The sequence below is a fragment of the Leuciscus leuciscus genome, assembly GCF_965113295.1.
Source record: "Leuciscus leuciscus genome assembly, chromosome: 25".
NCBI lineage: Eukaryota > Metazoa > Chordata > Actinopteri > Cypriniformes > Leuciscidae > Leuciscus > Leuciscus leuciscus.
This window is the reverse complement of record NC_138724.1, coordinates 9,463,743-9,491,304: the sequence shown is the minus strand read 5'-3', so window position 1 is coordinate 9,491,304 and position 27,562 is coordinate 9,463,743. Positions and strand designations below refer to the sequence as shown.

The following is a 27,562-nucleotide window of genomic DNA, read 5'->3' as shown; positions in this document are numbered from 1 at the left end:
GCATAGTGTTGTGTGTATATTCTGTCTGTACCTTGTTGTATAACATGCCATTTCTGAACCCTCTTGTTTTTTTTGTGGCTATTTACAATACATTTCTTATGTTTTTTTTATCTGGGTGTTTTGAATTGTCTGTTTAGAATGAATGAGTCCAAGAGGTTAAAAATCACATCTCTATTGAACATTCATTTCACATTTATATTAAAATGAACAGAAATCTTTAATATAAATAAGTTTTGCTCTAATTCAGAGTAAGTGGGTGGCTCTTAAAAGAGCCGTTGAGGAACAAAGAGTGAACTTTACTTCTTTTTGGGCGCTGCCTTTTTAGGCTTGGTGGCTTTAGGTTTTGCCACCTTAGCAGTCTTTGCCTTTTTGGGACTCTTTGCTGCTTTCTTAGCGGCTGCTGGTTTCTGTACCTTTTTGGGGCTCTTCGCCGCCTTCTTAGCGGCTGTTGCGGCGGGTTTCTTGGCCTTCTTGGGCGACTTCTTAGCGGCGGGTTTCTTTGGCGATTTCTTGGCGGCTGGCTTCTTTGCCGCAGCGCTCTTGGGCTTCTTGGCAGCAGCGGGTTTCTTGACCGCGGGCTTCTTCGCTTTAGTAGCCGCTTTCTTCTTGGTCTCGGCTTGCTGCTTGTTGAGCTTGAATGAGCCCGAGGCGCCGGTCCCTTTGACCTGCACCAAGGCGCCTTTGGTCACCAGGCTCTTGATGGCGATCTTGACGCGAGAGTTGTTCTTCTCCACATCGTAGCCACCGGCAGCGAGCGCTTTCTTGAGCGCGGCGAGAGACACGCCGCTTCTCTCCTTGGATGCGGACACAGCTTTGACGATGAGCTCGCCGACGCCTGGTCCTGCTTTCTTGGCTTTCGCAGCGGACTTCTTCTTGGGCGCTTTGGCCGGGGTGGCAACAGCGGGTGCGGGTGCGGTTTCTGCCATCTCTCTGATTGGGTCTGCAGTCTTTCAAATACTGTCTCTCGTTTCTGCAATGACTGGCGCTCGCGCGACGCTGCACTCTTAAATAACACATGAGAACCTTATAGACTCAACCTGCCCGCTCGGCGTCTATGCGCGTCCACGAACCCCTCATGCGTGTGTTTTCTTCTCTTACATTTGAGGCAAAACTGGAACGGTAAAATAGTTTAGCACAGTCAAAACAAAGTGAACACCAAGCAGAGGTTCTGAGCTTTCATTTGAGACTAATATACGCGAAGAGGAAATGTTTATTTTGCCTTCATCAGATCAAATCCAAGGCGAGCATCAGGCGCGGGGAAAAGCAGCGTGTACATTTGATAAATAGTTTAAGTGGAAACGTTGATAAAAGCCTGAACGCGTCTTCTTTATGTTCAGCAAACAGTCTGATGAGACTTTAATGAAATCAGCATCAGTGAGGGACGTCAGGAGGCTTTCATACAGATGTTGTTTTGGGCAGCTTGAAGCACACGAACATCCGGAGACTCCGAGTCTCTCTGTGACTCTCATGTCTGGCCAGATGATCTGTCCATATAATAATAATAATAATAATAACATTAATCACAATAATAAATATATACGCCTGATCACACAAGTGTTAATGTTTTAACTTATTAAACACATCATGTGTCCTCATAATGTGTATTTAAATCCTCTTGTCATTTTATGAGATTCTGAACTGTTATTCCTCTGTTAAATCTGTTTTATCACTCAGGGCACCAAACTCTTGGATGATGGTTTGCATTTTGACCCGTTTACTTTTGGCAATCGTTTTACTCATTTTAATGGCTAAACTCCTCACTTTATAGGCTATTTCATAAAATCCCACTGCAGCCCATTTTGGTTAGTAATTACCGGTACACCCTGTTTATAGTATTTTTCAATTATTTTTAAGACTTCACACTTAAATTCATCATTTAATAATAAAGAATTGTTTAAAATCCAGTATCCATTTCTGCTCATGTTCTTTCTATTGTCATTAGTGGTGATAAAAATGTGAATAGATTTATGGTCCGTAAAAGCTGTCTATTAAGGGTGTCAACTCCTCTGCAATCTCGGATAGATTTATGGTTAATATCAAAGACAATTCACTATTTTGCCATGTATACGTGAGTTCTCTTACGAGAGGTTCTCTCGTATTGCGTAAGTTAGCTTACGCTACGGGTAAAGTCATCTTTTCTCGAGATATGAAGCCCAAAAATTATCCTTAATTTTTATTCATTGTCAACGTAGTGCAGCAGCTAGCAGACCTAGAGCAGGCTATCTAGCGCGCTCATTGGCTGCTCCGCGGCAACTGCAGCAGCCTACCAGTGAGCCTGGCGTGATGTGGCGTCACAGCCCGCCAGAATGGGAGTGGCTTAGCGTATAAAAGGAAGGCTCGGAGGCTGATACCCCGATTTTCGTCTCTTCAGCGAAGCTCTCTGCATCGCTGGATCTCTGAGAGAAGCCGCCACCGTCGAAGCAAGCGACAGAGCAAGCAGAGGACAGCGCCTGAGGAAGCCAGATGATTCTTCGCCGCCTTCAGCCATCCGTGCCTGCTACGCTATCCGGCGTCATATCCTTTTACTGCTGTGTGTGTTCGCCGCTGCGACACATACTCTCGCTTCTAAAAGAGAAATTTCCTACGAGGCGTTTTTTCAAATGCCTCGCACCACTCCCCGCTCTCTCTCTCCCTCTGTTCGAGCCGCGCAACTGCGCCGTTCACAAGGGATGTCAGAGATGCGGACGATTATGGGGCTCGCTCTCTCCCTCTGTTCGAGTCGCGCAAACTGCGCCGCTCACAAGGGATTGCAGAAGTGTACGGTCACGGGGCTAGTATTTCTTTACGCTATAAGAAAGCTACCCCGCCCCCCGCGCCCGTCTCCCGGCGAAAGGAGAAAAGAGTGTTTCACATCCATTTCACACATATTTTTCAATCCCCTCCTAAGTTCAGGCTACTGGAAATATCAATACTGCAGTAAACGAGCCTGTTATAATACACGCACGCCTGCAAAACATGATGACGCTCTCTGGCTACTCGCCCCGCTTCCCACGTTCTCTCCATTTGCTTGTGCCGCGCAAACTGCACCGTTCTCAAGGGATGTCAGAGCGGACGGTCACGAGCAATGTTCAGCACCCCGCGTGCCTCACTCACCGGCGAAAGGAAGAGAGAGTGTTTGTAGCCCCGCTGAGGCCGGGCCAATCTCCAATTCTTACACATTTCTCAGTCCCCTCTGAGTTCAGGCGGCTGGAAATATTAATATTGCAGTAAACGAGCAGTAAACGTTACAATACACGCACGCCTGCAAGCTAACGCCGACACGAAACATGACGACGCTCTATCATATGGTCGCGCGAACCGATAGCCTATGTATTCTCCCCCTGTGGCTCAGTGGCAGAATCTTAGGCTTTCACACCAGAGACCCGTGTTCGATTCTGGCTCTGGCGGAAAAAAAAAGTAAAAGAAAGTGTTTTATGCTGTTCGCTGCTCCGAGCTCGCGGCCAGCTTCTCACATGCAGAAAGTGAACCCGCCCCTCGCACCCTCCCGCTCACATGATGGTGCTCGAGTAATTATGAGAGTCTAAACATTTGAGCCTTTAAAGCATTTCGCGCTGTCAGTCACCTAAAAAGGCGACTGCAGATGTGTATTTTGCAGCCAATGAGTCAGTTACACAACTCGCTCGCCTGCACACAAACGCCGTTCGCACAGCGACCCAGAGAAATCTGAAAAAGAGTATTCATTCTGGTTATTCGGCTCACGCCGACGGTGTTTTGAGTGTAGGAAATGTGCCCACAGCCCAGTGCTCACCCCTACACACAAGCACGATCTCCCCTGTGTCTCTCACAGAGCTCACTCTCACAAAGCGGGCACGCGCCGCTCGAGTGATAAGCGTAGGAATTGTGCCCACGAGTCAGTGCTCACACCTACCCACTGCCCGCTCTGTCACACAGCTGCCCCGGGGGTTAGATCACATAAAGCTCCCCAACACTGGCCATGTTATGAATGTAAGCCCTGTGCCCGCCCACGAGCGCTCACACTTACTGATAAACACATTAACACCCACGCCGCTCTCGCGTCACGGGTTTCTCACTGCAAAACGTTCTCCGTCCCAAGTGACCGAGTCATTGAGTGCTGTCCAGTCAGTTATCGCTATCAGCGAGCTCCCGTTCCCCAGCATCGACAGCGCGCGCACCGCGCAAATTCCTCTGTTACGAGTCCCCTATCCCGCGCAGTGCAGCGGCCGGGACCCAGAGGCCATTCGACCCCTAGCTATGCATGCGGAAGCGTGGGAAGCTATCCCGGGCGTGTCAGAATGGGTGCTGAACATTGTGAAACGGGGCTATTCGCTGCAGTTCGCTCGCCGTCCCCCGCGCTTTCGAGCACGGGCCGAGACGAGAGTGAATACAGAAGCAGCCCATCTGCTTCATACAGAAATTGTGAAACTATTGTGCAAGGGGGCGATAGAACGAGTGCATCCTTCTCTGACCGAGACGGGCTTTTACAGCCGCTATTTCCTCGTTCCCAAGAAGGACGGAGCTCTCAGACCCATATTAGATCTGAGATATTTGAACAAAGCTCTCATGAGACGGCCGTTCAAAATGCTCACATCCAGACAAATCCTCGCGCAAATCCGCCTGAGGGACTGGTTTATTTCTCTCGATCTGAAAGACGCATACTTTCAGATTCAGATTATACCCCGTCACAGGCCATTCTTGAGATTCGCCTTCGACGGTCAGGTATATCAATACACCGTCCTACCGTTCGGCCTGTCTTTAGCACCCCGTACGTTCACGAAGTGCATGGACTCGGCTCTCGCTCCCCTGAGAACACAGGGCATGCGAAATCTGAACTATTTGGACGACTGGTTGATTCTAGCGCAGTCAGAGGAAGAACTCATATCCCACAGACTAGCGCTACTCAGCCATCTGAAAAGCTTGGGTCTCTCGGTCAACTGGACCAAGAGCTCATTAATACCCAGTCAGTCAATCTCTTTTTTGGGAGTAGAGCTGGACTCGGTGGCTATGACGGCCAGACTGTTGACACAGCGCGTGCGCCGTATTCGACATCTCGCCGCGTCTTTTCAGAAAGGCAGGTGTTTCCCCCTGAAAGCATTTCAGAGGATGTTGGGCCACATGGCTTCAGCTGCAGCTGTACTTCAGCTGGGCCTACTGCGCATGCGCCCGCTTCAGCGCTGGCTGAGAGCGAGAGCGCCCCGCAGAGCGTGGATTGCCGGCAGCTCGCGAGTCAGTGTGAATCAGGGCTGCGTCTCAGCCCTGCAGCCCTGGCTGGCGGCCGAATGGTACCAACGGGGAGTTACAATGGGAGTTATCTCGCACCGGAAAACGATCTCGACAGACGCCTCCAACCTAGGTTGGGGGGCGCTTCTCGAGGGCAGACCAGTCTATGGCCTCTGGTCAGACCGGGAGAAATGCCTTCACATAAACTGTCTGGAGATGCTAGCGGTCGAGAATGCACTGAAACATTTTCTCCCATACCTGCGAGGACACCATGTACTAGTTCGCACAGACAACATGTCAGTGGTGTCCTACGTGAACCGTCAAGGCGGGATCAGATCCAAAATCCTCTGCGCACTGGCGGAACGCCTCCTCGTTTGGGCTCAGGGCTCACTGCGCTCGCTGAGAGCCGCGCATGTGCCCGGTCACCTGAACGTCGGCCCAGACAGACTGTCCAGAGACAACGTTCCCCCCGGGGAATGGTCTCTGCACCACCAGACAGTCCAGCTTCTATGGCGCCTGTTTCTATTCGGCAGAGCGAAAGTCGACCTCTTTGCGTCAGACGACAACGCCCACTGCCCGATATTCTTCTCGAAGAGCGAGGATGCGCTGGCCAGAGCCTGGCCCAGCCTCCCGCTGTACGCTTTTCCCCCGATCTCGCTGTTACCCCAGGTGATCGGGAGGATCAGAGAAACGCGCCACTCAGTGCTCCTTATAGCCCCGCACTGGGAGAACCAGACATGGTTCCCGGAATTAATGCGGCTGGCAGACTCAGCCCCATGGCCGATCCCAGTGAGGAGAGACCTTCTCTCTCAAGCCCGCGGTTCGATCTGGCATCCCCATCCAGAGCGCTGGTCTCTGCATGCGTGGATAACGCCTCATCGCGGGCTTAGTCCAGCGGGATTTCCATTCATGACATTTGTACAGCGGCAGGCTGGGCCTCCCCCTCTACATTTGTTAGGTTTTATAACCTGGAAGTCCCCGCCCTGCAGGCTAAACTTCTATCAGTCTAAGTCGTGTGTATGCCCTGCCCACACTTTTGTGCGCGGGCTACTTACTCGATTTAGCTCTCCTGGTTGAGCTGCACTAGAAAGGGTTATGTCAGTATAGACCGGCCGAGCCGCTCTACACCCCCTAATGTGTGCTTATGAACATGTGCTGGCCCACTCTGTCGGCCACCTGTTTCCCACTTATCAGTGTTCCCCGGGTTTCCCCTGGGACTCATGTAGTGGATGCTGGGCGCGCACGGCGTTGACAAGGGGTTCCCGTAGCGTAAGCTAACTTACGCAATACGAGAGAACCTCTCATAAGAGAACGTAATCGGTTACTAACGTAACCTCGGTTCTCTCTAGAAGAGGGAACGAGTATTGCGTAACCTGCCGTGCTCGCGCCACGAGCTCATTTCGCTTCAGTCGACGAAAACCAGGGTATCAGCCTCCGAGCCTTCCTTTTATACGCTAAGCCACTCCCATTCTGGCGGGTTGTGACGCGTGAGGGCGCGTGCGCCCTCATTGGGCGTGACGTCACGCCAGGCTCACTGGTAGGCTGCTGCAGTTGCCGCGGAGCAGCCAATGAGCGCGCTAGATAGCCTGCTCTAGGTCTGCTAGCTGCTGCACTGCGTTGACAATGAATAAAAATTAAGGATACTTTTTTTGGCTTCATATCTCGAGAAAAGATGACTTTACCCGTAGCGTAAGCTAACTTACGCAATACTCGTTCCCTCTTCTAGAGAGAACCGAGGTTACGTTAGTAACCGATTACGTTTTTGGGGGTTCATTTTCCGCCAGATATCAACAAGCACCCCCCAAAAATACATTTAGCATTCATGTATTTAGTTGATAGGTCTGCAATTCGTTTTTCTAATTCATGAAGTAAAATCAGATTTGTAGATTTGCAATTAGTACCATAAATATTGGCAATAATATATTGCATTTCAGAGTCCTCTAATCAGCCACCTTCAAATTTGCCCCTGAAATTCCCTCTGAGAATAGCGACCCCTGCTGATATATTTGTACCATGACTCAACCAAATGTCCTGACCCCACTGACTCTTCCAAAAATTGTAATCAGCCTTTAAACTATGTGTTTCTTGTAATAAATAAAAATCAGCCCTTTTATCTTTCAAAAATAAAAATGCAGCCTTTCTTTTATTTATATCGCGGATGCCCCTACTATTAAGAGAAACTAAAGAAAAAGACAGGATTAGAAATAACTCGAACAACTACCATACCCTGGCTTACTTAAAGGGATACTTCAGGATTTAGCATTAAGCTTTGTATTAGTAGAAAACCTGTAGTATTTTCAAATTACCGTGCTTTCCACCCTCATATCCCCCTGAGATGAGAGATTTATGTATTTTTTGTCTGGAAAAAATCCTCAGATGACGCAAAAATCGTCATTTTAGGTCATAGGAGGATTTTTTGGCCAGAGGCTAAAGACTACAGACAGTAGGAGGGGCTGTCCCACATGTTTTCAACCCACCCATAGAGGGTGGGATCTCACTCACAGAATGTCAGCCGTCTTTCTTTGGAAGCTAAGCTAACAGGCTCTTGTTCTGTGGAGAAAGCTGAGTAGTAGGAGAAAGCTGAGTATTAGGAGAAAGCTGAGTAGTAGTGGTTACCATCCTCTTTTTCCCGGACATGTCCGGCCGTCGAGATCGTCCAAAATGTCCGGGATTCGGCTTTTGCTTTCTGCAGTCGCCATTCATTTTTTACATGCACACCTTTTGTTTCAATCTAGCTGAATTCAACTCCGATTGGTGAATCTGGATGTAGTGTTTACATGAACGCTAAACAAGTGATCGGTTGATGTGCGTTTTAACATTGCTAAGAAAATTCCCGCTCCTCCGTGAGAGATAGCCTACGAGACTGGTGCGTCTCAGTAATCACGCCACCGGCCTCGCGCCGTTCTCCCGCGCCCCTCAGCCTCGTCCTGCTCGCCACTGTAAAAATAATGAATGGCGGCTGTAGAACGCAAAAGCCGAATCCCGGACATTTTGTGCGATCTCGAAATCCCTGGCAAACTCGTCACGGAGACTCACTGGTAGCCTAGCCTTGTTGTTTTCATCTGCGCTCTCTTACCGATAGGCGTGGCCTCCTAGGGCAGCGAAGCAAGTGCATTCTGGGAGTTGTTGTCTTTCATCCACATAAGCCAAAAATACATTTTCTGGCTTTTCTCAGTCTAGAAAGCTCCAAATTCAAAAATAATTTCACATTTCTTCTACATAAATTACCTATTTTAAATACACATTCATCTTTCCAGAGGTGAAGTGTCCCTTTAAGTAAGTAGAACAATACCCGGACAACCCTTCTGTGTTAAAATGAACAAGAGCTTAATTAAAAAATAGAACCTTCTATATATTTCATGCATTGTATGATGAGGAGAAAGAAAGGAAAGAGAGAGAGAGAAAAATATATATATATATATTTTATATATGTGTCACACACTTTATTAACAAAGTTCAGGAGGAGCACGTTCAGATAATTAACACGAGTGGAGAGCACTCAGCAATCAACGATAAGTGGTGTATATATATTCAGCAGTCTCACCACCCCTTCTCCACACTTCTAGTCCTAACCACTTACATATGGGGAGAGTACTCTGGGGTCGGGCCGAACTCCGAGCTCGGAGCCCTCCCCCCGGACAGCACGCCAATTACGCATTAAACTTTACTCCCTCTAATTGTATGTAAGTGTGAACTCGTGAAATGACCAGCGTCGGCCAATACTGAGCCTACGTGCTGACGTACAACACAGAAGCGCTGCGCTGTTATGCTGCGTTCACACCGAACGTGAATTGAGCGAGTGATTTCCATGTTAAGTCAATGTAAAGATGCGTAGACGCGCGTCTGGAGGTCCTGCGGCGCGATAGATGCGTTTAGCCTGGCGCGGTGGATGCGATTTCGCCTCATTCGTGCGAAAGAGGTGAATTGAGCGTCTGCCGCGATACGTGCAAGTGATTTTATTTGGTGTTTTTTGTGCAGTCACGCATTTGAAGCGAATTCGCGTCTGACGCCCGAGTTGAAAAATCAGATCTTTGGCGTCTGTTCGCGCAGGGTTAAAGCTGCCGTCGGCAACATTTTTTTGATCATATTCAGTGAAATTGACACTATAATCCGACAGAACAACATAAATAAGGTGGTTTTAGAAAAAAACCCGAGCTTCTAACTCCACCTGGAGCGTGTTATTTGTTTTGCAAAAATCCACCGCTCCCGCTTCATCAGGTCCAATCAGCGCAGGGGGGTGTGAGATCTGACTGTCAATCACAGGTCGTGCACACGCCACAGATCCCCCCTCACTCGCGCACGTTAATATCACATGCACACACCACGCCTGAAATTCGCCTGGAGATTGCAAGCGTGATGGCGGAGAAAAAATCTACTAACAAGCTTCCAATTCCTCGGTTATTGCTATCTATGGATAGATCAGCCAGGGCAGCCTACCTCCGAGTCCATGGTGTTGATAGATGCTGAAGAGACGGACGCGTTCACAGAAAATCAGGTACACACGCACAGTGACGCACTGACGAGCACGACCTCGATGGGAGGGTGCTCGCTGGTAGTGGGGAGGGGCATGAGAGTTGTAAACATTCAAAATTTTGGCTAATCGACCCAATCTGCCAGACTTGCCGACGGCAGCTTTAACCAATCAGGAGCCTGCTTGCTGCTGTCACGTGGTGAAGTGACGTTATAAACGGGGGCAAGCCCGCTTTTCAGTTAATGTTATTTTATATGTTTGGCCTCAATGACTTATTTTATATGTTTGGCCTCAATAAATTATTTTGTAATATGACTAAATGCCTGGTGTGGTTCTAATGCACAACAAAGCAAATCTTTTATCACATAAAAACTTGATTTCAATAATCGAGACATATTCATTTTGTATTGAATGCTATTTATTCCATGTCTAAATCTAGATTATATGAAACATTATTATTCTAATGTAAAGACAACCAACATACTTTAATGTATAAGAACATAGTTCGTGTCATGACAGTGTTGTGTGAGAAAAAAAAAAATCACAGGACAGTTTAATTACTTTTGGAGACTGGCTCCATTTATCATCAAAACAAAAATAAATGACAGATTAGGTGGTTGAGGGCAAGGGTGATCCAGGTCATCAAACTGACAGGCGGAAGTACCACTGAAAGCAGCCGTCATCCAGGCGCAGCTCCTGGAGCAAGTGGTGAAACTCGCCAAACTGGGTACGCCTCCGGAGGGTCTGGTGGACCCAAGTACGGCAACGTTGACCCCTACGCCGCTGTTCTGCTCTCCAGAGCAAATACGAGCGGCGACTCTCTCGATGAATGCTCGATCAACACAGCCATTTTTAAAGGGCACCTATTATGCAAAATTCACTTTTACATGGTGTTCGAACATAAATGTGTGTTGGCAGTGTGTGAGCAAAACCACCCTAGAATGATAAAAATCCACCCAGTGTTTTTTTTACAATCTCAATAAATCATAAGCACTGTCTCAGAATGAGCTGTTCTCAGATTCTGCGCAATGTGACGTAGAATTGCGCAGGCCCCGCCCACGACTCCTTGATTGACACTGCTGTTTGAGCCTAGACCCGCCCTGAGTGAGCTGGACACAGAGTCCGCCATTGTTCGAAGCTGGAGCAGCTGTAAACAAGAATGTCTCCTAAGCGATTGAGGTGTGCTGTTGTTGGATGTAAGAATGAACATATCAGTCTTCATTTACTCTCGTTGTTACTCGAGGATGGATCTGTACTGTTTGTGATCCAGCTGGACTAACGTTACTGATCACGGCAGAAGTGAAAGTGAAAGCGCGCACTTTATGACAGCACATCGAGTCATTTTACGGATATAAGGTTTACCAGTTTATTTAGCACCCACTGAAATAAAAAATACACTGTGTATATATTTGTTTACTGTTAGTTGTAACGAGTGTTCTCTTACGAGAGGTTCTCTCGTATTGCGTAAGTAGCTTACCCTGCGGGAAAGTCATCTTTCTCGAGATCTGAAGCCAAAAAATTATCCTTAATTTTTATAATTTTGTCAAAGCAGTGCAGCAGCACACAGACCTAGGGCAGGCTTACTAGCGTGCCCATTGGCTGCCCTGCGGCAACTGCAGCAGCCTAACGCTGAGCCTTAGACGTGACGTCACGTCCAATGAGCGCGCTTGGCGAGCCTCATGCGTCACAGCCCGCGAAAGAGGGGGTGTGGCTTAGCGTATATAAGCGAGGCTCAGAGGCTGCTTCACTGATTTCTGTCTCTTCAGCGACGCTCTCCGCATCGCTGGACTCTGAGGAAGCCGCCGCCGTTGAAACAGGCGATCAGCACGCCGAGGATATCAGCCTGAGGAGGCCGGCCGTCTTCGCCGCCTTCAGCCTTCCCTGCCTGCTCCGCTATCCGGCGGATTATATCCTTTTTTGCTCTCGTTGTGTGTGTTTGTGTGTTCGCCCCGCGACACACTGCATCTAAGACACATTTGAGCTGCACGCACTGCAGTCTGAGCTGGAAGCTGTTGAGAAACAGATCCACGACCTTTTATTGAGACAGGCCGAGCTGAGAGACCGGTGTTTGTTTGGCTCTTGAAACATCACGCGCCGATGCACACAAATCAGTGTTTAACGTTACTAACCCGCTGACTCCGACCGCGTCTACTCCGTGCGTTCCTCAGCATCGGTCGCAATCAGCCATGGTCTCGTTCACTCCGGCTCCAACACGCCACCACAAAGCCTGGGTGGTTCCGCAGCGGAAGACGCGAGTCAGGTTTAGACCAAGACTTTCTCCGACCCTCACGGTTTTCGAGTTATCCACACAAAACCGCTTCTCCCCTCTACGTGAAATTAGTCAATGTCGATAAAGCATTAATTGTTGTAGATTTTAACATACACGTAGATAATCCAAATGATGCGTTAGGAGCTGCGTTTACAGATTTATTAAATTCATTTGGGGTCAAGCAAAACGTCACCGGACCAACACATTGTCTTAATCATACACTCGATTTAATTATATCACATGGAACCGATCCAACCGATATAGATATCATTCCACAAAGTGATGAAGTCACTGATCACTACATGGTAACTTGCATATTACGTACTGCTGTAATATGTCATGCGGCGTCGCGTTATCAACCAGGCAGAACAATCCTCCCATCCACCATAGATAATTTCTCAAATTGCTTATCTAATCTGTCTCAGCTGCCGCCTGAACCCAAACAAACAGATGAACTAGAAGAACTAACTAGCACTATGAGCACCATTCTCTCTAGAACATTGGATGTGGTTGCACCTATTAAATTAAAAAAGGTCAGAGAGAAAAATAAAGCACCATGGTATAACAATACTACGCATGTTTTAAAGAGAGAAACCCGTATTTTAGAGCGTAAATGGAAACAAACTAATTTAGAGGTCTTTAGAATCGCGTGGAAAGACAGTAAGTCACGTTATAAAAAGGCCCTAAAAGCGGCCAGGGCTGAGCACCTCCGCAAACTAATAGAAAACAACCAAAACAATCCAAGGTTTTTATTTAACACCGTGGCTAGACTAACAAATAAACAGACGTCACCCGAACAAAATATCCTGTTACAGTTCAGTAGTAATGATTTCATGAACTTCTTCACTGAGAAAATAGAAAGCATCAGAACCACAATTGTAAACGTTCAATCTTCAATCGCGCCTTATAATTCAGCTTCAATTATCACCCCGCAAGAACAATTACAGTGCTTTACAACTATAGAACAAAAAGAGTTAAATAAACTTATCACTTCATCTAAAACAACAACATGTTTATTAGATCCTATACCAACTAAACTACTGAAAGAAGTGTTACCTGTAGTGGAAGAGCCTCTCCTCAATATTATTAACTCGTCTTTATCTTTAGGTCATGTTCCAAGAACATTTAAACTGGCAGTTATAAAACCTCTCATTAAGAAACCACAATTAGATCATAATAATCTAGCAAATTATAGACCCATTTCAAATCTTCCATTTATGTCTAAAATATTAGAAAAAGTGGTGTCCGCTAAACTGGGCTCTTTCTTGCAACAAAATGATATCTATGAAAAGTTTCAGTCTGGATTCAGACCGCATCATAGCACTGAAACTGCGCTCGTTAAAATCACAAATGATTTACTTTTAGCTTCTGACCAAGGCTGTATCTCAATACTAGTTTTACTTGATCTTAGTGCTGCGTTCGAAACTATAGATCATACATTACTCTTAGATCGACTACAAAATTATACTGGTGTTCAAGGACAAGCACTAAGCTGGTTCAAATCATACCTATCTGACCGCTACCATTTTGTCTATTTAAATGGAGAAAAATCGATCATAACTCCAGTAAACTATGGAGTGCCGCAGGGATCTGTATTAGGCCCTCTGTTATTTTCAATATATATGATGCCACTTGGAAATATTATAAGGAAACATGGAATTAGTTTCCATTGTTATGCTGATGACACTCAAATATATATTTCATCAAGGCCGGATGAAAACGCAAAATTTTCCAAATTGACAGAGTGTGTTAAAGATATAAAAGATTGGATGACGCGTAATTTTCTTTTATTAAATCCAGACAAGACAGAGGTAATACTTATCGGTTCAAAAAACCGCCCACAAAACCTCGCACAATACAACTTTAACATCATAGGATGTCCTGTTACTTTATCCTCTACAGTAAAAGACCTGGGTGTTATACTCGATTGCAACCTGTCTTTTGAAAATCATATTTCATATGTTACAAAAACAGCCTTTTTCCACCTTAGAAACATTGCTAAGCCACGTAATATGCTATCAGTTTCTGATGCAGAAAAGTTAGTTCATGCATTCATGACCTCGAGACTGGATTACTGTAATGCTTTATTAGCTGGTTGTCCTGCATCCTCAATAAACAAGCTACAGTTAGTCCAAAATGCCGCCGCTAGAGTTCTTACGAGATCAAGAAAATATGATCATATAACACCGATTTTATCATCACTGCATTGGTTACCTATAAAGTTCCGTATTAATTTCAAGGTATTGCTACTGACTTATAAAGCCCTAAACGGCTTAGCTCCAGTCTATTTAACGGATCTTCTATCGCCCTATAATCCATCGCGCTCTTTAAGATCACTAAATTCAAGGCTTTTGGTCATACCTAGGATATCCAGAACCACCAAAGGAGGGAGAGCATTTTCACATTTGGCTCCAAAACTCTGGAATAGTCTTCCTGATACTGTTCGTTGCTCAGACTCGCTCTCCCAGTTTAAAACTAGATTAAAGTCGCATCTCTTCAGCCAGGCATTCATATAGACAACTTGAAAGGATCCATAAAAAATCCGGTCTCACTGTCCATGCCCAAGCTTACAAACACGCCATAACCACATACAATTCTGCTCTCAAAACTGCCCGGTCCAACTTCTACTCACAACTCATCCACTCAAATTCTTCCAACTCCCGCACCCTATTCTCCACATTTGCAAAACTGACCAAACCCAAGGACAAAATAACCTCCACTTTCACTACAGACAAATGCAATAACTTCCTGTCATCCTACCATACTAAAATCCATACCATACACTGTTCACTAGCATCCACTTCCTCCGCTTCTCCTCCTTCTGAATATCAATTCACTCCGCTCACACACCACAGCTTTTCCTCCTTCTCTCCTCTGTCTACCTCTGACACCTCCAAACTCCTCTCAACCATGAAATTCTCCAACTGCCAGCTTGACCCGATCCCTTCTCCCCTCTTCAAAACCTGTCAACAAATCCTCATCCCTCTCATCACCATCATCATCAACACTTCCCTTACGTCTGGATCTGTTCCATCTCCGCTAAAACTTGCGTCCATCACACCCCTCCTGAAAAAACCTGGCCTCAACCCTGACAATCTGGACAACTTCAGACCCATCTCCAATCTCCCGTTACTTTCAAAAATTCTGGAACGCGCCGTCATCACACAACTCCACCAACATCTCCACTCCTCTCAACTCTTCGAAACATTTCAATCCGGATTCCGTCCACACCACAGCACAGAAACAGCACTTCTTAAAGTCACAAATGATCTGCTCATTGCTGCCGACTCTGGTTCCATATCCATCCTCCTTCTCCTCGACCTCTCCGCTGCATTTGACACAATAGACCATACTGTCCTCCTCCATCGTCTTAAATCTATTGGCATCTCTGGCACAGCACTTCTCTGGCTCACCTCCTACCTCTCTGACCGTCACCACTTTGTCTCTGTTAACAACTGCAACTCCCACACCTCCCCTGTCACCCATGGTGTCCCCCAAGGTTCCGTGCTCGGCCCCCTCCTCTTCACCATCTACATGCTTCCCCTCGGTCAGATCATCCGCCACCATGGACTCCATTTTCACTGCTACGCCGATGATACCCAACTCTACATGTCCACCAAATCCATCACCCCGGCTAATCCTCTCCACCATCACCAACTGCATTTCCGACATTAAAACTTGGATGGACAATAACTTTCTTAAACTCAACAGCAGTAAAACAGAACTCCTTATCACCAGCCCAAAATCTCTCCTCTCTTCTATTCAGAACTTTTCTCTCCTTATCGACGGACATAATGTCACCCCCTCCCTCTCTGTCCGAAACCTTGGTATCATAATGGACTCCACCCTCTCATACCGAACACACATCAATCATATCACTAAACTATCCTTCTTCCACCTCCACAACATTGCCCGCTTTCGCCCCTCCCTTACCCTGTCAACAGCTGAAATCCTCATTCACGCATTTATAACTTCAAGACTTGACTACTGCAATAGCCTTCTCTACGGACTTCCTACCAATCAACTTCAAAAACTGCAATATATCCAGAATTCAGCCGCCCGACTCCTCACCCACACCCGGTACCGAGAACACATCACCCCTGTTCTCCAGCAGCTCCATTGGCTACCTGTTCATTATCGCATTCAATATAAGCTCCTCCTCCTCACCTACAAGACCCTCCATTACTTGGCCCCGCCCTATCTCACTGAGCTCCTGGAACAGCACCAACCCACCCGCCACCTCCGCTCAGCTGGCACCAACCGCCTTACCCCGATCGTCCGCACTAACCGCCGGACCTTGGGGGACCGAGCCTTCGCTATTGCCGCCCCCACCCTCTGGAACTCACTCCCTACATCCATTAGAAATTCCGACTCACTACCAAACTTCAAATCAGTACTCAAAACCCACCTGTTCAAACTAGCTTTTCCTTAAAACCCTTTTTTGTTTTGTTTGTTTTATTCCCCATGTGAAGCGTCTTTGAGTGTCCAAAAAAGCGCTATACAAGTGTGATGTATTATTATTATTATTATTATTATTATATAATCCTACAGTTCAAACTACAATCCGGCCTCTAGCTCATAAATGCCAGAGGAGAACTGGCCCCCGACTGAGCCTGGGTTCTCCCAAGGTTTTTTTTTCTCCATTAGGTCACCTGATGGAGTTTTAGGACACCATTAGGTCACTTAATGGAGTTTTTCGGTTCCTTGCCACTGTTGCCTTTGGCTTGCTCAGTTGGGGATATTTTGGGGACATTTAATTTAATTTTATCAATCAATAAATTCCTCTTGAAACAAACTTTGTTGTATTATTTTAATTTAATACTGTGAAGCTGCTTTGATACAATCTGTATTGTGAAAAGTGCTATACAAATAAACTTGACTTGACTTGACTTGACTTAAAAGAGCGCGAGGCGTTGTTGCAAATACCTCGCTCCTCCTGTGGCTCGTGCAGAGCCCCGCTCAGCGACAGCGACCGCCATGTGATCTGCGCTCTCTGCCTGGGCCTCGCTCCGTCTGCCTCCACCGCGCCGCGTAAGAAGAAACGCCGCGCTCAGAGGCCCTCCGGAGCCGGATACAGTAGCTGAGCGCTCGCCGGAGCCCCTCCCGCGAGCCTCGCTATCTCCTTCTCCCCCCCACCTCCCGACGCGCAGCGGCCGGCTTTCGCCCGCACTGCCGTCGCCTCAGGGGATGAAGCAGACAACGCTGCTATCATTGACAGCTGTACTCCCCTCTGTCAAGCCGCGCGAACGGCGCTGCTCACAAGGAATGTCAGAAACGGACGGTCTCGGGCTATAGCTTCCTTTACGATACAAGAAAGCTACCCCCCGTCACTGGCTAAAGGAGAGAAGAGTGTTTAGCCCAACCCAGGACGGACTAACCTCCATTCCTCACATATTTCTCAGTCCCCTCCTAAGCTCAGGCGACTGGAAATACATATACTGCAGCAAACGAGCCTGTTTTTATACACGCACGCCTGCAAACAAACGCTGACGCAAAACATGATGACGCTCGCCCCTTCCCGCGCTCTCCCCCTCTGTTCGAGCCGCGCAAACAGGCGCCGCTCACAGGGATGTCAGAAGTGGACGGTCACAGGCTAGCTTCCTTTACGTTATAAGAAAGCTACGGTCGTGGTCTCGGTTGCGCGCGTCACTCACAGGCGAAAGGAGAAAAGAGTGTCAAGTCCCGCGAGACCGGACCCACCCCCATTCTCACACATTTCTCAGTCCCCTCCTAAGCTCAAGCGACTAGAAATATCAATATTGCAGTAAACGAGCCTGTTTTTAATACACGCACGCCTGCAAACAAACGATGTCACAGCACATGATGACATCTTCCCGCTCTCTCTCCCTTTGTTCGAGCCGCGCAACTGCGCCGTTCTCAAGGGATATCAGAGCGGACGTCACGAGCACCGGCGAAAAGAGGAAGAGAGAGTGTTTTCGTCCCGCCTAGGCCGGATTAACCTCCAATTCTTACATATTTCTCAGTCACCTCTAAGTTCAGGCGGCTGGAAATACTAATACTGCAGTAAACGAGCCTGTTTTTAATACACGCACGCCTGCAAACAAACGCCGAAACAAAACACGACCCTCTCTGTCATATGCTCGCGCTAACTGAAAGCTTATGTGTGCCCCTGTGCGTTTTTACGGCGGCCCAGATAAGTCTCATAAGAGTATAAATTCGGGTTGTCCGGCTGTGCCCACACCCTCGTGCTCACTGCTACACACAAACACGGTTTCCCTGGTAACGCGCTCAGAGTGCACTCTCATAAAGCGGGCACGCGCCGCTCGAGTGATAAGCGTATCTCGTATCTCACTCGATCTGAAGGATGTGTTCTTTCAGATCCAGATAATACCCCGTCACAGGCCATTCTTGAGATTCGCCTTCGACGGTCGGGTATATCAATACACAGTCCTGCCGTTCAGCCTGTCTTTGGCACCCCGCACATTTACGAATTGCATGGACACGGCTCTCGCTCTCCTCAGAAGACGGGGAATGCGTATACTGAACTATCTGGACGACTGGCTTATTCTGGCGCAGTCAGAGACAGAGCTTGTGTCTCAAAGAACAGCGCTTCTCAGCCACTTGGAAAACCTGGGTCTCTCGGTTTACTGGACCTAGAGCTCATTATCGCCCCGCCAGTCAATCTCCTTCTTGGGATAGAACTGGACTCGGTGGTTATGACGGCCAGATTATCGGAGCAGCGCGCGCGCCGCATCCGTCATCTCGCCGCATCCTTCCAGGTGGGCAGCCAGGCTCCGCTGAGGACATTCCAGCGAATCCTGGGGCATATGGCCTCATCTGCAGCAGTGCTTCAGCTGGGCTTACTGCGCATGCGCCCGCTTCAACGCTGGCTGAAAGAGCGCGTGCCTCACCGTGCCTGGGCGGCCGGCAGCTCGCGAGTCAGGGTGAATCAAGGCTGCATTTCAGCCCTACAGCTCTGGTTGGCAGCCGAATGGTATCGCACGGGGGTGACGATGGGAGCGATCTCGCGCTTGTCTCGACAGATGCTTCCAACCAAGGTTGGGGAGCGCTCTTCGAAGGCAGACCGGTCTATGGCCGCTGGTCAGACCAGGAGAATCTCCTTCACATAAACTGTCTAGAGATGCTCGCGGTCAAGAAAGCGCTCAGGCACTTCCTCCCAGTCCTCCAAGGTCACCATGTTCTAGTCCGCACGGACAATACATCAGTAGTGGCCTACGTGAACCGCCAGGGCGGCGTCAGATCCAAAATGCTCTGCACCCTGGCGGAACGCCTCCTCGTGTGGGCTCAGCACTCACTGCGCTCGCTGAGAGCCGCGCATGTGCCTGGGCACCTGAACGAGGGTCCCGACAGACTGTCCAGGGACAATGTTCCCCCTGGGGAGTGGTCCTTGCATCCCCAAACAGTCCAGCCACTGTGGCGCCGTTTCGGCAAAGCGAAAGTCGACCTCTTTGTGTCAAAAGACAACGCTCACTGCCCAAAGTTCTTTACGAAGAACGGGGACGCGCTGGCCCAGACCTGGCCCAGCGGCCCACTATATGCCTTCCCGCCGGTCTCTCTGTTGCCACAAGTCATCAGGAGAATAAGGGAAGCGCGCCACACGGTGCTCCTCATAGCCCCGTACTGGGAGAACCAGACTTGGTTCCCGGAGCTAATACAGCTGGCAGACACAGTCCCCTGGCCGATTCCGGCGAGAAGAGACCTTCTCTCTCAAGCCCGCGGCTCGATCTGGCATCCCCATCCAGAGCGCTGGTCTCTGCACGCATGGAGACTCAACGGATACCCGTTGACCTGCCAGAAGGGGTTGTGAACACGATCACCCAGTCTAGAGCCCCCAGCCGGCAGTGGCTCAGTGGTTCATGTAGATTGTCTACAAACCGGAAGGTTGGTGGTTCAATCCCCGGTTCCACCTGACCAAGTGTCGAGGTGTCCTTGAGCAAGACACCTAACCCCAGCTGCTCCCGACGAGCTGGATCGCCTTGCATGGCTGACACCGCCGTCGGTGTATGAATGAGTGAGTGAATGGGTGAATGTGAGGCAATATTGTAAAGCGCTTTGGTGGCCATTGGGTCTGTGAAAGCGCTATATAAATGCAGTCCATTTACCATTTACCCTCTACGAGGTGGCTCTACACGTCTAAATGGTCTGTGTTTAAAAAGTGGTGCACTGCCAAGGGGCTGGATCCACAAGCATGTGGGGTATCGCAGGTATTGGTTTTCCTTCAAGAGCCGCTGGACACGGGAAGGTCCCCTTCCACGCTCAAAGGCTATGTTGCGGCCATCTCAGCTTTTGCCGGTTCGGCGCTGGGCCGCGCATTAGGAAGGAACGAGTTTGTCACCCGCTTCCTTAGGGGAGCCAGGAGGATGAACCCCCCGCGACCCCCCTCGGTTCCCAGGTGGGATCTTTCGCTGGTCCTAGAGGCCCTGAAAGCGCATCCCTTGAACCCATGGAAACTGTGGATATGAAATACCTCACGCTCAAAACCGTTTTTCTGATAGCTCTGTCTTCAGTCAAACGTGTGGGAGACCTTCACGTGTTATCCGTTAACGTCGTGTGCCTCGAGTTCAGACCTAATGACTCGAAAGTCATTCTTAAACCGAGGCATGGTTACGTCCCCAAAATATTGGGCACTCCCTTCAGAGCACTGTTCATTTCTCTCTCAGCCCTGCCGCCTTCCGGCAGCGAGGTCGATGGTAATCTCCTCTGCCCGGTCAGAGCGCTGAGAAATTACGTCACACGCTCCGCCGCTATCAGGCGCTCGGAGCAGCTTTTCGTTTCGTTTGGTGGGCGCACCAAAGGTCTCGCCGCCTCGAAACAGAGCCTGTCCAGATGGATAGTGGACGCTATCGCAGCTGCTTATGCATCTAAAAATCTGCAGTGCCCTCTGGGCATCAGGGCTCACTCCACCAGAGGCATGGCCTCTTCGTGGGCTTGGTCCAGCGGAATTTCCATTCATGACATTTGTACGGCGGCGAGCTGGGCCTCCCCCTCGACATTTGTTAGGTTTTACAACCTGGAAGTTCCTGCCTTGCAGGCGAAAGTTTTATCAGTCTAAGTCACGCGTAGGCCGGCCCACTGTCTGTGCGCGGGCTACTGCGGTTGATTTAGCTCTCCTGGTTGAGCTGCATTATACAGGGGTTTATCAGCTCAGACCGGCCGTGCCGCTCTGAGTGCCCTAGTGAGTGCTTATGTACTGCGCTAGCCATTCTATTGGCCGCCCGGTTCCCACTCATCGTGTTCCCCAGACTTCCCCTGGGACTCATTTAGTGGATGCTGGGCGCGCACGGCGTTGACAAGGGAGTTCCCGCAGCGAAAGCTACTTACGCAATACGAGAGAACCTCTCGTAAGAGAACGTATCGGTCGTCACGTCTAAGGCTCAGCGTTAGGCTGCTGCAGTTGCCGCAGGGCAGCCAATGGGCACGCTAGTAAGCCTGCCCTAGGTCTGCGTGCTGCTGCACTGCGTTGACAAAATTATAAAAATTAAGGATAATTTTTTGGCTTCAGATCTCGAGAAAGATGACTTTCCCGCAGCGTAAGCTACTTACGCAATACTCGTTCCCTCTTCTAGAGAGAACAGAGGTTACGTTAGGTAACCGATACGTTTTGTGTACTTCGCTGTGTATGTTGTTGATAATGAAAGGGAGAGAGAGAGAGAGAGAGAGTTTATGGATAAGACTTTAATACGCACTTATATACTGTGTTTATTCAGGTCTTACAGTGATTCTCTGGAGTAAAACTGTTGCTTCATCTTTTGTGTGATGTACAATAAACTTCACTGAACTCATCAGTATATTTTGGTCATCATTCGGACAGGGTTTGCTACAGCAGGCTTGTATTAATAGTGGATAAAAGCAGATGACAAATAAGTTATAACCATAATTAAACAACACTATACCTGTTCTATCTCATACAGTATATATTCTCTGGCTCTGTGGGCATTATTGTCCGACTCCGAGTCGAAATGAACACGCTACTGAGAGTTTCTGTTTGTCCTGACTGAAGCGCGAGCTCGTGAGTCTCCGCCCCCTGGGCCGTGCAGCAGCAGTTAATTTGCATTTAAAGGGCACACACTAAAACAGCGCGTTTTTCTGAGCCCCCAAAAAATGACAAATTAAACATGCTGTAAAAAAATATCTGTTGGGTATTTTGAGCTAAAACTTCACATACATACTCTGGGGACATCATAGACTTATTTTACATCTTGTGAAAAGAATCATAATAGGTGCCCTTTAAGACACGATTAACTCATGGTACCAGGAGTAAACCGTTTTTGTCAAGCTTCAATTTAACTCGTAAAATGGATGTTTTGAAGCCATCAGAGGGACTGAAACTGGTGGGTAACATGGACAGTTACTAGCGGTCTTTTAAGCAACAGTTCGAGTTTTATATGGCTGCCATAGGACTGGACAATAAACCTGACGCCAGAAAGATTGCGTTGCTACTTACGGTAGCGGGTCCCCAAGCCACCGAAAATGAAGACAAACAGAAGTACGACACCATACTGGAAAAATTCAGTGCATATTGCTCTCCACAGAAGAGCATTGTGTATGAAAGGTATGTGTTCCGTCACGGATGCAACAGCACGGTGAAACTTTCGATTGCTTTGTGACTGATTTGAAGCTTAAAGTGCAGTCATGTGATTTTGGAGATCTGAAAGATTCTATTATCTGCAATCAAATTGTCTATGGAATCCAAGATTAAAGGATAAGGGAGAGGCTTTTAAGAGATGCTAAACTGACTCTGGAAGAAGCAGGGAGACTGTGTCATGCAAGTGATTTAGCCTAACAGCATGCAAAGCCGTTTAATGAAGCGAATACCACGGCAGTACATGACAGTGCCAAGGTAGCTGTAGTCAAAAATAACTCCACAAATTTACTCCACAAAAGAAAAACAGAGAAGATGCAGCAGCATATTCCTGGAAACGTTGTGGTAGCAGACATGAGCCCCGGCAGTGCCCTGCCTATGGCAAAAGATGTTCGAAATGCAATGGAAAAAAAATAATTTTACAAATCAGTGCTTATCAAAGGACAAGCCCAAGTAAGTGAGGCTAGTTGAAGATACTGACCTAAGTCAGACTTTCTTTGTCGGCATGGTGTCATGTAACAATGTAAAAAATTATGTCATAAAGGAAAATGTTAGAAAATGCTAACCGTCAGAGCGGGTAAACTCAATGGTGTGCGTCGACAAAAAGAATGCAAGCAAGAAATTGAGAATAAGCATGGATCCAGAAGATTTAAATCAAAACATAAAACGTGAGCACTACCAGATACCAAAACGGGAGGAAATCGCAAGTGAGATGGCAGGAGCCAGGTACTTCTCAAAGGTAGATTTGCACAGGGTTTCTGGCAAATCAAGTTGGATGATGATAGCTAGTATCTTATTCGTTGCTATTGTAGATGATGTGGTGATCTGGGGATCCACGCTACTAGAGCCCAATGAAAGACTGACAAAAGTGCTCCAAATGGTGCGTGAGAATGGACTAAAGTTAAACTGTTCCAAATGCCAATTCGGTGTGCAAGAAATAACGCTTTCTTCTCAAGGGATAGAGCCAGATGAAAGGAAAATAAAAGCCATTTTAGGCCCCACAGACAAGAAAGGGGTGTTCAAAATAATGGGAATGATACATTTTATTGAAAAGTTCATACCCGACCTATCAGTGAAAACATCAGCACTGAGAGAACTTCTCCATGACTCCAAAGAGTTCAAGTGGACATCAAGAATTGAGCAAGAATGGAATAATCTAAAGATAACACTGACAAATGCACCCGTGCTTGCGTATTGTGATCCCAACAAGAGACTGAAGATTTCAACACATGCGTCGAAGGACAGACTTGGAGCTGTCTTGTTACAGGCAGAAGGAGATAGCTGGAAGCCATTTGCTTACGCTTCTAGGTCCATGACTAAGATTGAAACAAGATACTCTCAAATTGAAAAGGAATGTCTAGGACTAGCTTATGGACTACATATCTTTCATTGCTATATGGGCTTCCTATATTCACAGTTGAGACAGATCATCGTCCTCTCATAGCAAACATCAAGAAAAGTCTCAATGAGATGTCACCGAGGATTCAGCGGCTCATCACGAAACTGCAAAGGTATGATTTTGAGCTTGTATACACACCAGGCAAGCACTTAGTACTGGCAGATGCGCTATCACGAGCGCCAGAGTTGAGTACTGCTTGCTCCACTGAAAAAGAGATTGAGAATTATGTCAACATAATCGTTGAGTCTCTACCTGTATCTTACGTTAAAGCAAAAAAAAGATTAGTGATGAAATAGTCAAAGACAAGGAGCTACAAACAGTGATGGAAAACATTTACAGTGGCTGGCCCAAGGGGTCCTGTCAGAAATATTATCACATTAGATCAGAGCTAAGTGTGGCAAATGGACTGTTATTGAGAGACTGTAGAATTGTCATTCCACACAGCCTGAGGCCAGAGATACTTTGTAGGCTACATGAGGGACACCTTGGCATTGAGAAATGTAAAAGGAGAGCCAGGAATGCCATATATTGGCCCGGAATCAACAAGGAAATTAAAAACATGATAGGAAAATGTGAAACATGTAACAAGTACCAGAGCAAACAGGCAAAACTCCTCCTTGGAGCCTTGGGAGAAAGTTGGAACATATTTGAAATTTCTCTGCTCACAAGTGCAACCTCCAACAGTGTCATTACTCATGTCAAGTCCATTTTTGCCCGGCATGGGATACCAAAGACTGAGTGACAATGGTCCTTTTATAACAGCAAGGAATGGCAACAATTTGCAAGGCAATATGGATTTCACCATGTCACTTCAAGTCCACAGCATGCACAGGCAAATCACTCAAATCACAGTCAGCCAATCACTCTCCAAAGTCCACTCCAACTCCCAAGTCGACTCACAGGCAGAGAAAAGCCTGCAGGGCCCAAAAGTCGCCTCCTCAGACACCACAGTCATCCTCCCGCACAAGATCCGGCTCACTTCGGCCATCGCGCCGCAGCAACAGGCCTTCAGCAAACATTTCTTGCACGGTCTGCAGGTCAGTGGCACCCTCAACTGCATCGTGCCCGCAGGTTAACCCTTCCACTCTTCCCTACCCGGGAACAAGCACTGCTAAATCCACCAGCTACGTGCCTCGTGCAGCAACCACTAGCGCAAACCAGGACTCCTCTCTTGATGAAAGCAGACAGCCCTGTAACCATTTTAACTCGGGTAAATGTAACAGAGCGCTGCCGGTTCATGCACATCTGTAGCTTCTGTGGCGGCGCTCATGCCCGCATTGTATGTCCAGTGTACAAATCTGTGAATAAAAAAATTCATTTCAGCTCACCCGGAATTTACTCATTATCTGCTGTCAGGCCTAAAAAACGGCTTTAAATCCGGCCTAGAATGCCCGCTCTCCCAAAACATCATTATGTAATAATCTTCAATCCGCCCTCATAGAACCTGAAGTTGTAGACAATCTGATCAAAAAAGAAGTCGAGTCAGGCTTCATGATCGGCCCGTTTGACAATCCTCCATTTAATCTGTTTTGCATTAGCCCCATTGGAGTGGCTTCAAGAAAATTCTCGGGTAAAAAACGCCTAATAATCGACCTGTCAGCCCCGCACAATTCCCCGTTCCCAAGCATAAACAGCTTGATCCCTCTCGATGAATTTTCGCTTAAATACCACGACATAGATCAAGCAATTGACATGATCAAAATCACTGGTCGGGGCGCTTGGCTTGCCAAAACTGACATTACATCTGCTTTCAAAGTAATGCATATCCATCCAGATTCATGGCACCTATTCAGAGTTCGCTGGCTCGGGAAATATTATTTCGCAGTACGTTTAACTTTCGGATGCAAAACCAGCCCTAAAATATTCTACATGCTATCAGAAGCCGTTTGCTGGATTTTGTCGAACAACTACGCCATTCCCCACCTCATTCACCTGCAAGACGATTTTTTTATAATCCCGCCTCCCAATGCCATCCCAGCCGCGTACATCCTCACAGTCCAAAACTTTTTTTTCTGAGCTCGGAATGCCCATCGCACAGGAAAAAAACATGGGCCCTGCAACATCCATCGAGTTCCTAGGATTTAATTCCAAGCATCCCTGCCCAAAGAGAAAATCGACCGAATAATTCGCTTCTCATCTACGCTCCTAAAAAAATCGAATTGTTCAAAACGCGAACTCCTATCCTTGCTCGGCCATTTAAACTTAGCAATGCACATCATTCCGCAGGGCCACCCCTTCATATCGCATCTCACTCGCGTCCTCCGTCCACTCGCTAGAGGACCTCATTTCCATAACTCAAGCATGTCGCGACGAACTCAGGCTATGGTTAACATTTCTAAACCAGTGGAACGGCCAAACTCGTTTCGTCCCCAAACCGATATCCAACTGTTCACAGACGCCGCCCCCTCAATCGGTTTCGGGGGATTTTTTCAAGGTCGTTGGTTCGCGTCTCTGTGGCCACCGGAGCTCCAGGACACTATCCTCCAAACAGTTTCTCCCAGGACCCTCCAATCCTACGTGACTGCTTGGAGATGTTTTAAAACATTCCATGTCTCTTATAACATGTCGTTCCCCAATTTTTCTCTTCTTTCAATCACCTCATTTATTTCCTACCTTAATAGCATTAAGGGCCTTCAAGTCGGGTCCATCAAAGGCATCTTTGAGCATACTTGAGCGGCATCCAGTTTTCCATAAATTGATGTACGGTGCTCCCTCCCCGGAGATAAACAATTCACAAACCTCCCTCCTGATCAAAGGGATTCAAAGATCCCAGCCCACCCGCTCCGACGCCAGACAATCCATGACGCTAGACATTCTTACCAAATGTATTCACGCCCTCCGCACAGGCTACCAGCCCCTCAATACCGCCCGCACACTCGACGCTATGTTTATCCTAGCCTTTTTGGGTTTTCTTAGATGCTCGGAACTCGTTATCACTTCCAAATTCGACCCCAAAAATCCACCCCACCATCTCAGACTTGTCAGTACTAGATGGTGAAACAAACTCATATTTGATTAAACAAAGTAAGACTGACCAAACCAAAAAAGGTCATTTCATCTACATTTTTAACCTCTCATCGCCAATCCAACCATACCAGTCAATTCTGGCATATCTGCAATGGAGAAGCTCTCAGGCTAAATAGACATCAGGCTTCAAACTCCTGCCATCAAATTTTCTTTTAAAGACTGATGCAAGTCCACCACCACAGCCAGTAATGTGAGGGGAACTGAAAAAAGTACAATCCGGTTGTACAAGCTCAGTAAAAGGGCTGAGGTCTCCAACGTTAAGCCAAGTCTCAGTCACAAATGAAAAAAAGCCAGACCTTGTGAAGCGAAAAAGTCAGTCAGTTTGAAGGTCTTACTAACCAACTATCTTGAATAAACCAGAGCGAGGAAACAAGGAACCATCAATTTGAGTATTGAGAAGCATCCACAGTATAGTCCTGGAATTTGTATCTATTTTTATATTTTATACAAACAATGTTGCGATCTGCGGTCACAGATTTAATGTCAACACAATAGTTGTGTTTAACAGCAGAATTACAGTGGTGAAAAAAAACAGTACCCAAGATGTTGTACAGAAAATTCCATCAATCAAAGTCGCCAAAAGAGCTCTTTAACCCCGCCTACTCCCATGAACCACTGTATCATGCAGTCAAGTTGGTCTCCTTACACTTTCCA

The 27,562-nt window shown here is 47.4% G+C and overlaps 2 protein-coding genes across 2 annotated transcripts; one reads left to right on the top strand and one right to left on the bottom strand.

Annotated features, from left to right (window-relative positions):
- Positions 1–246: 246 nt before the first annotated feature.
- On the bottom strand, positions 247–986 carry LOC309491097 (histone H1-like). Its single transcript, XM_082160539.1, has one exon. It carries the CDS (start codon positions 924–926, stop codon positions 297–299), a length of 630 nt encoding a protein of 209 aa, XP_082016665.1. The 5' UTR covers positions 927–986; the 3' UTR covers positions 247–296.
- Positions 987–18,446: 17,460 nt separating this feature from the next.
- LOC309491080 (uncharacterized protein) lies at positions 18,447–21,180 on the top strand. Its single transcript, XM_082160513.1, has 2 exons — positions 18,447–19,700; positions 19,994–21,180. Exons 1-2 carry the CDS (start codon positions 18,871–18,873, stop codon positions 20,214–20,216), a joined length of 1,053 nt encoding a protein of 350 aa, XP_082016639.1. The 5' UTR covers positions 18,447–18,870; the 3' UTR covers positions 20,217–21,180.
- The last annotated feature ends 6,382 nt before the right edge of the window (positions 21,181–27,562 follow it).